Here is a 15,931-nt window from a genome sequence, read left to right on the forward strand (position 1 = left end):
CCAGCCCATGTAACAGAACTAATGTGTGACTTTGGGCAAGCCACTTATTTTTTAATCTATAATAGAGGTTTAGATTCATTCTCCACTAGGGTGTGCTTTTGTTCTGTCCACTAGGGTGTGCTTTTGTTCTGTTGGTGAGTTTCTTGATTATAAAGAATGTGATCTTTCAGAATTTTTAAATCATATTCTATATAAAGGCACTTGGAAGGTTTAAGTTCAGAAAAAAACATTCAAGAATCACTATTTTAGAGCAAAAAACTTTGATCCATGTGGCTCAGAAAGTAAGATGGATTTTGAGAAAACCAAAGCTGAAGCCTCAAAACTTAAGAATTTTAACACAAGGAACTCTACTCAGTGGTCTGTGGTGACTAAATGGGAACAAATCTAAAAAAGAGTGAATATATGTATACATACAACTGATTCATTTTACCGTACAGCAGAAATTAGCACGACACTGTAAAGCAACTATACTCCAATAAAAATTAAAGAAAAAAAACCTTAAGAATTAATTATAAATCAGCTCAAGAAAGCCATTTGCTTGTTTAGATTTTGCCTGCAACGTGTTAATCTCTCAGGATGTTAATTTTTGGCAATCATCAACTTATATTTTTAAATCTTTATCTTAATTATATATCAATAATTAATTGTAATCATCTAAAAATCTTCATTTAGTTCTAGTTATTTTAGACAAGACTAAATAGTTTTTACATCTGCTTCATGGGAAGTTCCTCTTTTCACTTTTTAACTGTGTCTTACTTGCTATTCTGTAAAGCCCTGCCATAATTGCATAGTTTGAAGTATCATTTAATGTAGATATGTCCTTTTCTCTATTTTTGTAGCCTCTTATATGAACAAGCCTCACAGTGCTAGTGAGTACCATAATGTTCAGTCTATGGACAGTGTTTGCTGGCCTACTGGCCAGATTCCTCCTGTGTCCACACCAGTAACTGAACTTTCTCGAATTTGTTCCCTTGTTGGAATGCCACAACCAGATTTCTCCTTTCTGAGAACACCACAGGTATAGTATACTACTGTTCTTCTATTTGCATAAGTTATTGATCACTGAGCTTAAGCAAATCAACTGAAAATCTTTGGCTGGAAATAATATAGTGGAGCTGGTATTTTTGACTTTATGAGAAGCATAGATGAATACTTATCCCTCTGGCTTTTCCATGTATGCATAACCAGGGCCCTCAATGACACTGACAGGAACTTGGGCAGCAGGTCGCCTTGCAGGATTCTTCAGAGTGATGATAGGGGTAGGGGTCTTGGTGTACAGTGCAGCTGTCAAACTGGTTTCAGAAACTACCCATCTTTTTTTTTTTGAGAACCCTGAAGAACTTTTGTTTACTTGTATTATATCCATATTTACCAAATGAAAAATGAAAAAAAATTTAAGTTGTTAATTAAAAATGACTTTTTGAAAAAATTTAGTGAGAAGAATGTTATTGCCCTACATTTTTGCAAGTCTTTTCCATCTTCTAGATTAATAGAAGAAGCTAGATTCTCATATCTGCTTCTTATTACAAGAGATGAATAATATGTGGTTTTGGTTGAAATACATGAAGAAAATCTGACCTCACACGAATAGTTGGAAAAAAGGAAGAAAATTTTAATAGTCTTTTCATATCATTGTGGATATTTTTTGATAAACAACATTAAAACATGGTATTTTCTTTAAAGTTAGTGCAATTGTAGAATTTGAAATTATATTAATAAACATTTTATTCTCTCTATACTTAAGAGAAAGTGAGAGTGAAAAGAATAACATTTTTGTATTATTATAAAAATAGTTTGAAGCTCTGGAAAGGGTCTCAGGGACCTCTGAAGTCCCCATACCACACCTTGAGAACCACTCCAGGAAATCTGTTTTATCCTTTTTACATCCAAACTCTTGACATATTCTTACCTAAAACAACCATTAATAATAACGGTAATAATACTATGTTAGTATAATGATACGAATATAATATTAATAATGATAGTAATAATACTGTACTTAGTAATACTACTACATAAATATGACTACTTTTTGAAAAAGCATTTTTCTAAAAGTCTTTTTTTATAAAGGAAAAAAGTATACTGTAAAGAATTGTCATTCAAATGTAAATATAAAATCAGTCAGAACTTCTGAGTTTTTAAGATTTTGGCAGTTAATTCATGTTAGCAAAATGTCTGCTATTTAAAGGATGGTGGAAAGCAGGGGTCAGCAAATTTTTTCTATAAACAGCCAGATAGTAAATATTTCAGGCTCTGTGGGCCATATGGTCTCTGTCACAACTGCTTTCCTCTGCAGTTATAGTAGGTATAGGCAAACCATAAAAGAGTAGACTTGGCTGTGCTCCAATAAAATCTTAACATACAAAAACAAATAGGAAGCCTAGTTTCCTGATCCTAGATGTAAAGAAGAAAGTTTAGCTGACTTTCATTTACACTAGGATTTCTGACCCTTCAGCTAGCTTAGAGATCATTTTAACTTTGTAAACACTGAAAGATAAGGGAACAGTTTTAAAGTTTTTGCATCATAACTGAAAACTTAAGCTATAGTCCTTCTTTGAATTCTTGAAATTGTTTTTTACAGAATGTTGGATGAAATTATTCTACTTGTTTAAGCTTTCTAGGAGGAGGTCAACTTCCTGGACAGATAACTTCATAAACATTCCTGTTCTCTTTTTTTAGACAATGACAGTTTGCCAGGTAAAATTATCTAATGGCTTACTGGTACATGGGCCACAGTGCCATTCTGAAAATGAAGCCAAGGAAAAAGCCGCACTTTTTGCTATACAACAATTGGTGAGAACTGTCCACGAATTCTCTACTAAATCTTGAAGTAATCCCTCTAGATGTTTTTGCTGCATTGTTTTATAACTTTAAATACTTCCATAGGGCTCCTTAGGAGTGAATTTCCCTTTGCCTCCACGAATATTTCCAAGTTATCCTCCAGCCGTACCACCTGGAACCATTCCTCCAGTTTTTCCCCAACCTACTGGTAAGGTATCTTTCTCATCTAAATATTTACCATTTAATTATTGTTTTTAGAAAGTTCTTTTAAGAAGCATCACTTCAAAGAACCAAAAAATGATCTAAATGTCTCGGTAATGTAAGGAGTTGTAAGGGGTAAGCCTGAAACCAGAGCCTGCAGATTCATCTAGAAATTCAGGGAGTATTAAACTGGTTATCTCTTCTCTTTGCCCAGACTCCCTTAAACTGAATAATGAACTATTTTAAGTGTGAACCTATAAGGACAAAGAGATGAGAGAAGAAATATCAGCACATTAGAATTTGAAAAGAGTTTGTGATGAGAAAAGAAGAGAAATAGAAATGGATTATTTTTTTTTTCAGCAACAGAGTAGGGTTATGCTCAACTGAAGAGTGTATAAAAGAGGACAGATGAGCAGATTATCCCTCACAGTTCCCAAGAGATTCAGAACTTGAAAGTGTCAGAAGCTATCAGAGGCATGGCCTGAAAAGAGGGAATCAGTTCAACATGTGTAGCAAGAATGATGAAACTCCTCCCCAGAGCCTTCCCCCACACAGTCAAGCAGTTAACATCTTCAGGCAAAAGCCTGGAGGTATGGGCTCCAGAAAGCTCCATACATATGAGACAGCAGGTACAGAACAGAAATGAGATACTAGGCTGGAAACTGAGGCTACATGAAGTTCCTTTTCCCATCCTATTCCCAGGCTGTAACAAGCCTTAGCCCAGATAGGAAGTTAGAGGATGGTTTTTTGAGAAATTCATTGAATTCCAAGCGAAAGACCCACCAACTTTTGGAGGATGTCCCAACCAAAAGGCTGGCTCACTATTCAGTCATCCTAGAGAGAAGCTGAGGATCTCAAGTCATCTAGCCCTGAACCCTCCCAACACAGACACTGCTTCTAATCATAGTTTTAATGTCTTGCTCTTTAATATGAAGAAATAATAGACTGTGATAAACCACTGAACATTTTAGGAAAATCTCTATAAGAGCTTAAACAAAGATAAATGAAAGGGACCTGGAGATAGTGTTAGAAAGAAGAGAACTTCAGAGACAGCTTTGGTTAGCATTCTTATGAAATGAAACAGTATTGCAACCCCCCCAAAAAAAAAATTGAGAACAAGAATTCATGAATAAAAGAATAATTGGAGAACAAAAATTGTTGAGCAAAAATTTTAAAATTCAATAGGTAAAGCAAAGCCACAGAAATCTCAGGAAAAAGATCAACATAAAAGGAGGAAAATAAGAAGTAAGAGAGATTTAGAGGAACGGTCCGTAGATCCAACACCTATCTAATTGGAGTTCCAGAAAAAGAGACCAGAGATCATGGGAAGGAGGAAAGTTATCAAAGAAATAGTTTCTTCTGACCAAGGGACATGCATCTGTAAACTGAAAGAGCCACCAGATGCTTAGCACTAAATGAAAAGAGACACAGATTGCCTTGGAATTTAGAATACCAGTAATAAAGGGAAACAATAAACAAAGCAAAAACAGCACTCAGTTGTGGATGTGACCGGTATGGAAGTTAAATCCAATGCTGTTAAAAGCAATATTGCTTAGGAACCTGGAATGTTAGGCCCATGAATCAAGGCAAATTGGAAGTGGTCACACAGGAGATGGCAACAATGAACTTCAACATTTTAGGAATCAGCGAACTAAAATGGACTGGAATGGGTGAATTTAACTCAGATGACCATTATATCTACTACTGTGGGCAAGAATCCCTTAGAAGAAATGGAGCAGCCATCATAGTCAACAATAGAGTCTGAAATGCAGTACTTAGATGCAGTCTCTAAAATGACAGAATGATCTCTGTTCATTTCCGAGGCAAACCATTCAGTTTCACCGTAATTTAAGTCTAAGCCCTGACCAGTAATGCTGAAGAAGCTGAAGTTGAATGGTTCTGAGAAAACCTACAAGACCTTTTAGAACTAATACCAAAAAAAGATGTCCTTTTGCATTATAGGGACTGGAATGCAAAAGTAGGAAATCGAGAAATACCTGGAGTAACAGGCAAGTTTGGCCATGGAGTATAAAATGAAGCAGGGCAAAGGCTAGCAGAGTTTTGCCAAGAGAATGCACTGGTCGTAACAAACAGCACAAGAGAAGACTCTACACATGGACATCACCAGATGATCAATACCGAAATCAGATTGATTGTATTCTTAGCAGTCGAAGATAGAGAAGCTCTATCTAGTCAGCAAAAACAAGACTGGGAGCTGACTGTGGCTCAGATCATGAACTCCTTACTGACAAATTCAGGCTTAAATTGAAGAAAGTAGAGAAAACCACTAGACCATTCAGGTATGACCTAAATCAAATCCCTTACAATTATACAGTGGAAGTGACAAATAGATTCAAGGGATTAGATCTGATAGGCAGAGTGCCTGAAGAACTATAGACAGAGGTTCGTGACATTATACAAGAGGCAGTGATAAAGACCATCCCCAAGAAAAAGAAGTGCAAAAAGACAAAGCGGTTGTCCGAGAGGCCTTATAAACAGCTATGAAAAGAAGAGAAGTGAAAGGCAAAGAAGAAAAGGAAAGATATACCCATCTGAATGCAGTTCCAAAGAATAACAAGGAGAGATAAGAAAGCCTTCCTCAGTGATCAATGCAAAGAAGTAGAGGAAAACAATAGAATGGGAAAGACTAGAGATCTCTTCAAGAAAATTAGAGATACCAAGGGAATATTTCATGCAAAGGTGAGCTCAATAAAAGACAGAAATTGTAGGGACCTAACAGAAGCAAGAAGATATTAAGAAGAGGTGGCAAGAATACACAGAAAAACTATACAAAAAAGATCTTCACGACCCAGAAAGTGACAATGGTATGATCACTCACCTAGAGCCAGACATCCTGGAATGAGAAGCCAAGAGGGCCTTAGGAAGCGTCACTACGAACAAAGCTAGTGGAGGTGATGGAATTCCAGTTGAGCTATTCCAGATCCTAAAAGATGATGCTGTGAAAGTGCTGCACTCAATATGCCAGCAAATTTGGAAACTCAGCAGTGGCCACAGGACTGGAAAAGGTCAGTTTTCATTCCAGTCCCAAAGAAAGGCAATGCCAAAGAATGCTCCAACTACCACACAGATGCACTCATTTCACATGCTAGCAAAGTAATGCTCAAAATTCTCCAAGCCAGACTTCAACAGTACATGAACCATGAACTTCCAGGTGTTCAAGCTGGTTTTAGAAAAGGCAGAGGAACCAGAGATCAAATTGCCAACATCCACTGAGTCATTGAAAAAGAGTTACAGAAAAACATCTGTTTTATTGACTATGCCAAAGCCTTTGACTGTGTGGATCACAATAAACTGTGGAAAATTCTGAAAGAGATGGGCATACCAGACCACCTGATCTGCCTCTTGAGAAATCTGTGTGCAGATCATGAAGCAACAGTTAGAAATGGACATGGAATAACAGACTGGTTACAAATCAAGAAAGGAGTAAGTCAAGGCTGTATATTGTCACCCTGCTTATTTAACTAATATGCAGAACATCATGAGAAACACTGGTCTGGATGAAGCACAAGCTGGAATTAAGATTGCTGGAAGATATATCAATAACCTCAGATACTCAGATGAAACCACACTTTTTTTTTTTCCTTCTATGATATTGTCATATTTTATTGTTGTTGTGTGTTTTCTTTTTTTTTTCTTCATTTATTTTTATTAGTTGGAGGCTAATTACTTTACAATATTGTAGTGGTTTTTGCCATACATTGACATGAATCACTTATGGCAGAAAGTGAAGAAGAACTAAAGAGCCTCTTGATGAAAGTGAAAGAGGAGAGTGGAAAAACTTGGCTTAAAACTCAACATTCACAAAACGAAGATCATGGCATCTGGTCCCATCACTTCATGGCAAATAGATGGGGAAACAGTGAGAGACTTTATTTTCTTGGGCTCCAAAATCACTGCAGATGGTGACTGCAGCCATGAAATTAAAAGATGCTTACTCCTCGGAAGAAAAGTTATAACCAACCTAGATAGCATATTAAAAAGCAGAGCCCTTGCTTTGCCAGCAAAGGTCCATCTTTTCAAGGCTATGGTTTTTCCAGTAGTCATGTATGGATGTGAGAGTTGGACAATAGAGAAAGCTGAGCACCGAAGAATTGATGCTTTTGAACTGTGTTGTTGGAGAAGACTCTTGAGAGTTACTTGGACTGCAAGGAAATCCAACCAGTCCATCCTAAAGGAAAATCAGTGCTGAATATTCATTGGAAAGATTGATGCTGAAGCTGAAACTCCAATACCTTGGCTACCTGATGTGAAGAACTGACTCATTTGTAAAGACCCTGATGCTGGGAAAGATAGAAGGCAGGAGGAGAAGGGGATGACAGAAGATGAGGTGGTTGGACGGCATCACTGACTCGATGGACATGAGTTTGGGTAAACTCCAGGAGTTGGTGATGGACAGGGAAGCCTGGCATCCTGCAGTCCACGGAGTAGCAAAGAGTCGGACACAACTGAGCGACTGAACTGAATAAAGAGAGGTCAGAGATGAAGGAAAAATACAAATAAAAGATCAAAAATCAGAATATTATTGCATCATTGAACATAGACTAGAAGCTAGAAAGCAGTTGAACATTGATTACCTCAAAATGCTGAGACAGAATTAGTTTCATCTTAGATTTCTCTCTAAAGCCAAAGTGTGAATAGTGCAAGGGTAGAATGAAGACATTTCAGACAAGCAGATTTACTTATTATGCACTGTTCTTTAGAAGTTACTGAATTCTATGCTCCAAAAAGCAAAGCAATAGCTTTGTTTGTTTGTTTGTTTGTTTGTTTTAAAGAAAACCATGAAACTAAGGACTTGCCTGATAGGTCAGTTGGTAAAGAGTCTGCATGCAGTGCAGGAGACCCCAGTTCAATTCCTGGATCGGGAAGATTTCCTGGAGAAGGGAAAGGCTACCCACTCCAGTATTCTGGCCTGGAGAATTGTCCACGGGGTTGCAAAGAATCAGACACAACTGAGCGACTTTCACACACAGACATGAAATTAAACTACACAATACCTAATATACTTATGCAATGAATGGAAATTCCATAATGCTAGCTGCTCAGCAGGTGTAGAAAGTAACTGGTCTCAATTGAAAGGGCAGGGTAAGGTCTTGGCAGGTGAGATAATGATCTGATAGATGGGCAGCATTTGGAAAAAAATGTGAAGGATAGGTGTATAAAAGACTAAGGTGCTTGTAAAAGGTAATTACTCTTAAAAGAGTTTTTTAAGTTTTACAAGGAAAAAAAATAGAGTACCCCACTTGACTTCAAAATGATAATATTTATATAGTGACATACCACAAACTCTATATTTTTTAAATGAATATTACAATATATTGGGAGGACAGGGCAAGTAGTGAAGGGTGGTATAAAAGAACTGAATTTTGATCTATCATAGTAGTTTTAGTCTAAAAATGCCTAAAGTTGAAAAATCAGCTAGTAGTATAAGCAAATTATTGAACAGTGTGCAAATAAATAGCTAAAACAGTTAAACCTGAGATGGACCAGATGACTGCTGTATTTTGTTGAAAACCCTTTTTATTACAGTACGTATGTGTATAATTATTTTTACTTTGATTTGTTTAAAAAATGTAATTTTTCTAAGGCCATAACTTACTAAGTAGCAGTACTAGCATTCAAAAGCAAATCTATCTGGTAACAAAACCCACAATTTTGTTACTATACTACACTGGCATTCCTTTGCCTTTGTTCCTGTATGAACAATGGTTAGTCATAGAATTTTTATGACACAATAAATCTGATGTTTTCATATAACTCAAGGTAGTAAGTCCACTATAACTTAGAAAATCTATTTTGATTGCTTTCAAAAATGAATCCAGGGGATTTCCCTGGCAGTCCGTTGGTTAACACTTCACCTTCCAATGCAGGTTCAATACATTGCAGGGGAGCTAGGATCTCATATGCCTGATGGCCCAAAAAATCAAAAACATAAAACAGAAGCAATATTGTAATGAATTCAGTAAAAATTTTAAAAATTACCCACATCAAAAAAATTCAGAAACTATATATAAGTTAGCTTTAAGTAATTAGTACATATAGGTTATCTAAAGGTATACTCACAAGCTTCTCTCAAACGTAGCTGAGTTTTAGTGAAGCTATGTAGTCTTAAATTCTGTCTGCTTTTTTCTCTCTCTAAAAAGAAGCTTTGAGCACAGTACAGACCTTCTTTGGTGGCAGTGTGCGAGTCCTGGTTGTTACTGTTCAATGCAGTAGTTCCCAAATACTGCACTGGTGCTGACTGTGTAAGGATCACTTGTGGAGCTTATTAACAATACAGATTCCTGGGCCCTCAGAGTCTGATTAGTAGGTCTGGAGCTTTGCCCAGGAATCTGTATTTAACAAGCTTCCGTGTGATTCAGATAAACAAATCAGTTTTGGGAACCACTGATTCAGTGCACTTTGAGCAGGAAACAAGCAGTGAAATTTTTTTTTTTAATTCTTGAATTACAAATGTTAGAATAGGGAAAAGAAAGATTGTGTATCATATGAAAGTGATCAAATTTCAAGACTTGAGCTTTTCTGGTTTTTTTTTTTTTGTAGGCTGGGATCGCTATGGAAGCAACTTAGCATTGGGAGCAGGTGAGATCCTTAAGATTTCTCTCTTTCTGCCCTGGCTTTTCTCCCCCAAGGGACAGATTTATGACCCTATTATTTTTTTTTAAATAGTATTACAAATATTCCTAAGGCTTGTATCAGTATAAGGTACTATTGGCCTTCATAGGCCAGACAGCATAATGAGAAGCTGAATGTAGGTGGTTCACAGTCCTTAAGAGGACTTTGAATGTTGTAAGCAAGGTTAAGCAGAACTTAACCTTTGCTTATACTCTTTGCCAAAGTGAAATAAGCTAAAAGGAAAAGTAGCAAAGGGAGGTCTTAAATTTCAGGGCTTTAATGATGACATTTTACTAAAATAGCTTTTCCATGATTTTTAATAGCTAATATCATGCCTTCATCATCTCACCTCTTTGGCTCAGTGCCATGGGGACCACCAATGCCAGTTCCTGGGAAGCCCTTCCATCATACACCATATGCTGGGACCATGCCCATGGCTGGGGGAATGCCAGCTGGTGTGCACAATCAGTTCATACCTCTACAGGTGAGACCTAGAAGAGAATAGCTATATTTTTAAGAGAATATTTTACTGTTCAAAAGCTATTGATAAAATTTTATTTATTCAGTGATTTCATACTCAGTGCCAAGTAGAAGCCTGATCAGTACTGGAGTCGGTACTGAGAATATATTTTGACCACTGGTGAACTGTCTAACCTAGTTCCTGCTGTCTAAGTTTGTGTTCTAATAAATAATTGTAGCAAGTAATAATATCCTTTTCTAAAATGGTGATTTAAAATCAAGAATATAAATTTTCTTTATACTGAAATTATGGATAATTTAAGATATCTTATTCATAACTAAATTCCTTGAATTTCTAAAGTCTGGTTTGGAGATTATAAGTGAAAGTCACAAGTCAGCAGTACTTGACAAGTATTAGCAGCATGATTTATGGTATTTTCTGACACTAGTTTTTTTTTGCCTACATTGTTAATTAATTATTCTTTTATTCCTCAAAGGTAACTAAAAAAAGAGTTGCAAACAAAAAGAACTTTGAGAATAAGGAGGCCCAGAGTTATCAAGTCACCCCGCTTCACACTAGCCAGTCAGCATCTTCTGATGTCACCACAGGAATTCCACAGGAGACTTCATCAGCTTCCTTACCATCCTCTCAGATCCCTCAACCTGCATCTTCTTTCCAAGTTGCAGCTGCCTCCCCAGGCCACAGTATGCCTCACCAGAAGTCGGCACCAAGCTCTTCAAGAAGAAAATCAAGAAAACTGGCTGTCAATTTTGGCGTTTCTAAACCTTCTGAATAAATTTGGTACTTGGAATTAAATTTCTTTCCTTTCCTCCCACCTTTTTATAAATCCATATCTGTGTCTCACGAGAAATTGCAATGTACTATTTTAAAACAATACATTTCAATTAAATTTTTTAATTTTCTACTTGTCAGGCACTTTCATGCTATTTAAAAGACTGTAAATCAAATTGTGCATCTTAAGTATGTGCAATTTGTTTTACATCAGTTATACCTCAATAAAGGTGTAAAAAAAAAACTAAAACCTTGTTTTAAGATACTATCAGTGGACTGAGCATTCACATGTACCACTCTAACCATTGGCCTTGTCATTAAAAGCATCCTGAACTATGAATTAGACATGGTACTGCAATAATAATAAACATTATTTTTTACACTATCATTGAGGGATAATTAAATGGAGCATGAAAATTGGGCCTCAAGTATAATTTACTGAATGTAGATTTTATTTCTCTTTTTAATGATGTAATAGAATTGTCAGGAGAGTGGCACTTATTTATAGGTATTTTAACTTATGTTCTGTTATCTCTGAGGGTCCTTTAGACCTGTTGTGACGTGATCACATTGTGGTGGTGCTGCCAGTTTTGCTTTATTCTCCGTTTTGTACCAAAGCAATTTCAGAATTTTGATCAGAATATTTCATTTAACTGCTTAGAACTATACATAGTGATCTAGATTTGAGGAAATAATTACAATTTTTTAGATTATTCAAGAACCAGCATTAGTTAACCTCTAATAAAAAATTAAGTTTCAAAATCTACAGGGTATAATGATTACAAATTAATCTTCTGATAGAAGTACAAAATATTAATCATGTCACTAATTAAAGTATTTTATCCTTTTGTTTAGCTTTTTACTTGCTCACTTAAGCATACATGACAGCTCCGTTGTTGGTCCATGTGTAGTATTTCCTGGGATGATGAAATTCTAAATTTTTAAAAATTCCAAGGTTTGCACAGGCACAATTAGTATATAATATGCATTATTTACATGACAAATGCCTGTCCTCATTCTCTTTCGATACTTTTAGCTTTATGCTGAACTGTGCAGTGACTCTGGCATTTTATCTGTACATGTCATGTGTGGGTGTGTGTTATTCAGTCTGTGGCTGTTGAAATTATATCAGAGTTTATGAAAATTTCTCAGTGGTACCAGGGCCTGGATTTATATATATACATATATATATATTTATGCTTTAGTTTTGTGATATGCTTATATTTTTAAGGAAGTAAGTTATCATACTTTTTAAAAAGTATTTTAAAAGTAGGAACCACAATCTTTGTATGGAGCTGATTATTATTATATCTAGTTTCATCTGGCTCATTGAAAACTCTGCCATGAGTCTTAGTCTATTTGTTTTTTAAAATGCTAGTATTGAGTTAAATGGATTTCTTTCTCTAACTGCTAAATGTTAGAGTTTCTCTAAGTGTTAATAGGATATTTGTATATTAGTAGTGCCTTTAGTATAAGTGTTCATTATTTGTCATTTATGATAATCTTGTGAGTTTCTGTGATTTTGTTTTCTATTAATTTTCCTAGATTTAGATGTTCATTGGTTCCCAACATTTTGTTTTTGGGAATACATGTTTCTCTGTAGGAGGATCTGAAATGAGGCTCAAGTAATTCTCAGAGTTTGTCCTTTTTGCCTCACAAAGTTGTTTTCTTTTTTTTTAAGGAAATGTCTTTTATAGAAATACAAAAAAGTTGAATTGTGACAATAAGATTATGTTAACCTCTACTACTTTAAAGTGTATGATATTTTCCATCTTATGTAACTGTACAAACTCCAGCATTCAAGAATTGCCTCACTCATCATTCCTCTGTGACCATCCTATATAAACAGTGTACAGCCCACATCTTTATTAAAGCACCGAACAAGGAGCACATGCCATCTTCCAAAAACTTTAAGAGAAACTTTGATAAGCATAGTACCACTGAACCCATATAAGGAGGTTTTCTCAATATTCAAACAAAGCAAACTGACAATTCTAGATGGATAGTCAATAAAAGTATTTTCATTCTTCTCCTAAAGCAACTCAAGACTAAAGAGAGATTAAAATGGGAGAGAAATCCATAATGACTAGATGGTATCTTGCATTCATCTATATTTTCTTCGCCTTGTACACCTACTCCAGAGATGGGCTTGAGAGCAATAGATGCTCCCTCTCTGGAGAGGATGTAAGAAGCAGAAACTGTATCTCATGACAGTCTTGAGGAGTCTAGATCCACTGAAAGATTTGGGAAACTTAACAATTTTCCCTTTGTGGATGGCACAGACTCAGACTACCCCAAAATTTAGAAATATGCTTATTCAACTGTTGAATCTGTTGTAGACTTTGTGTGGAAACCCTGGACTGTGTAAGGCACAGAAGGGCAGGTTCCCCAAAATGCTTCATGTTTCCACATCACAAGAGCAGTTAAATCTATTTAAACTTTCCTCTCCTTACTAAAACATTATTTCTAGATAACCTTGTTCAATAAAGTTTTCTCTTTTTTTTTTTTTTTTTTGAGCAGATTAAGTGAATTGTGAAGTTTGGTCCTTTCAGTCCTTTTCACCATTTCCGATACATTACCTGAGTCTTATAATTTTACAGATAGACTGTATTAATTGATTTAAACATCATGCAGGTTCATTTGTAAACATCAGAGACTCAGTTGCCTGAAAAATTAATTTCAACTCTATATGTACTTTGGTTTCAATTTAAGACTTTCCTTGCTGTTCAGAGGGATAAATAGTTCTTTTAGAACTGAAAAACAAAAGTTTGATCTTTTTTTTCCTATTGGTGGGAGAGATGAAGAACTCTTGATGCAGGTTTTGTTGTTTATTTCCTTTTTCATGATCAGGTACTTGATTTTGTTTTAAACTGATATTTTTCAAACTAATCTGGATTTGGGAGGAGGGACAGATAGGGAGGCAGTTGGAAGGAGACCAGTTAAATAAGACCTGTCCCTCCCTGCATTTTCAGACTATACTCTTCCTAGCTCAAGGACATAGATGAACTGCAGTGATTTGTTTACTCACTTTCAAATCATCTGTTCTGTTTGTATTAGTAAATCATACATTATCATAGTGATTGTCTAGTTTAAGATAACTAGAATTGTCCCCCTCTCCACTAAAGTTCATTCTAATATACTTCATCTCATTGTCCAGAGCCTCTTTTTTTAAAGCCACTATGTACAATTTCCCAGCTTTTTGAGCTTGCTATATTTCTTAGTACCATCTTGCTTCCAAATTGCGTTTTTACTGGGGAGGGGAATTCATTTATTGGAGAGAAATGACAGACATTCTCTACCTCTGAAAAAAAAAATGAATCACAGAAGTCCCCTTATCATTTTTCTAGAGAGTGACAGAACTTAAACTGGCAGTGTTCTTTCTGTACACTTTATAAGCTTTGTCAGTGAAGCAATCTTTTTTGCAGGAGCTTCCTTTCCTAGTTAGGATAATGCTTAAAAATTCTAGAAATGAATATGTTTCAGACAGAGCTGGCTCATATTTCCCTCAGATTGTTCCATCTTCCGCCAGGGAGCAGTAAGAGACCATGACGATCAGAATGAGGACAGGCTGGAGTTTCACTGACTTATCTCCAACACCACTGATGCGTCTTTTAGAGAGAGGAAAACACAGACAATAGTCTTCATAGTTAAGAATATCAGAAATCCATAGCTGCTTTTGTGTTTCTTTGTGTGTTTCAGTGAACCAACAATAATGCCTTGCTCAATCAGTGCATTCAGCCATCTCAAGTGCAATTCGTGATGGAAACTCTGGTTTCCAGTAGATAAAGTTTTACATATTTAAACCTATAAAAATTAATTTTTTTCCAACAATACACCTATTGCTGTTATTTCAGCAGTTGATGTACTAGTAAATTGCCCAGGCCAAATAATTAAATGCCTGTAGATGTTTTAGTAATTGGAGCCAAATCTTCATACTGTTTTCTCATGAAGTAATAGGAGTGAATTTTTTGTTTGTTTTGGAACTTAGGGGCTTTTTTTGGCCTTAAGTCTTATATTTTCTTTTGCCTGCATCCAATTGCTTCTTTGAGTGTTTGCATCTATTTTGATATATGAGTAATAGATAGTTTACTATATCATCAACATGTTCAACATTTTTTTCATTTAAACAATGTAAGTATAATTCATACATATAGATCTTAATTCTTTTTTTTCCTCACCTAAGTATTTTATAAGTAACTGGAATTTTTCATTAGATCTTATACAGAGCAGTATTTTATTAAAAATTCAAAAGGGAAGACTTTTATGTGCTCATTTTGTAGCTTTTCTTTTTTAAATATCTATACATTGTCTGCAATTAAAGTGTTTTCAACTTGCATTGGAATGGACTCCAAATGTATTTTTGTGTTAAACTGTACATTTGTAGATTTTTGGCATGAAGTTAGCCTCAAAATGTTGTGTAAAAGGATTTTAAAATATAAGTCACTGAAAGAGTTTAAACATCTATACATGTTAAATGCTATATGGATTTTAATTAAACATTTGAGAATGATTTCATAAGCTTTTGTTCTTGTATGTTTGCAATGATATTAAAAATAGATTACAGGATTCACTTAAACCTCATATCCTTTTATATTGGTATTTTGAATCTGTGTCAATTAGCATAAACTTGACAGCATGATTGGTGGAGAAAGTCTGAACTGCAGATTCTGATGGCCACAGTTCAGATCCTGGCTCTGCCTCTAATTGTAAATACGTCATTATATTAGGATTGGCAAGTTATGTAATGCTTATGCCTCAGTTTATTCATGTCCTAAAGGAAGAAAACAACACCCCTTGTATGGGTAATATATTTAGAGCACTGGGTACTTAGTGCCAGCTTTTTTACTTGAAAATCAATAAACAAAATCCTCTCAAGTTAGCTTAAGAAAACGACATTTGTTTTAAGAATTCGGGTCTGTCTCAGAGAATCCAATCCAGGAAGTACAATGAGGCTTCTTAGGAACTGAACTTTAATTGAGGTGTTACTTTCCAATTCACACTCTTACTCTCCATGGGGCCATGGGCTCTGAGGTGTGACCCTCTGTAGGTCAGGTCTTTGTTCCA

At 35.6% G+C, this 15,931-nt stretch overlaps 1 protein-coding gene across 1 annotated transcript in view; it reads left to right on the forward strand.

Moving 5' to 3' along the window:
• XRN1 (5'-3' exoribonuclease 1) overlaps nt 1-15,385 on the forward strand; it is a 111,749-nt gene extending 96,364 nt beyond the window's left edge. The window contains exons 38-43 of the mRNA XM_020887136.2: nt 840-1,018; nt 2,680-2,793; nt 2,887-2,989; nt 9,544-9,582; nt 9,939-10,099; nt 10,572-15,385. Coding sequence (XP_020742795.2) covers nt 840-1,018; nt 2,680-2,793; nt 2,887-2,989; nt 9,544-9,582; nt 9,939-10,099; nt 10,572-10,871 — 896 coding nt within the window. The 3' untranslated portion in view covers nt 10,872-15,385. The remainder of the gene's footprint in view (nt 1-839; nt 1,019-2,679; nt 2,794-2,886; nt 2,990-9,543; nt 9,583-9,938; nt 10,100-10,571) is intronic.
• Nucleotides 15,386-15,931: the final 546 nt, after the last annotated feature.

This window comes from Odocoileus virginianus, chromosome 4, assembly GCF_023699985.2.
Source record: "Odocoileus virginianus isolate 20LAN1187 ecotype Illinois chromosome 4, Ovbor_1.2, whole genome shotgun sequence".
In the NCBI taxonomy this organism is placed as follows: Eukaryota; Metazoa; Chordata; class Mammalia; order Artiodactyla; family Cervidae; genus Odocoileus; species Odocoileus virginianus.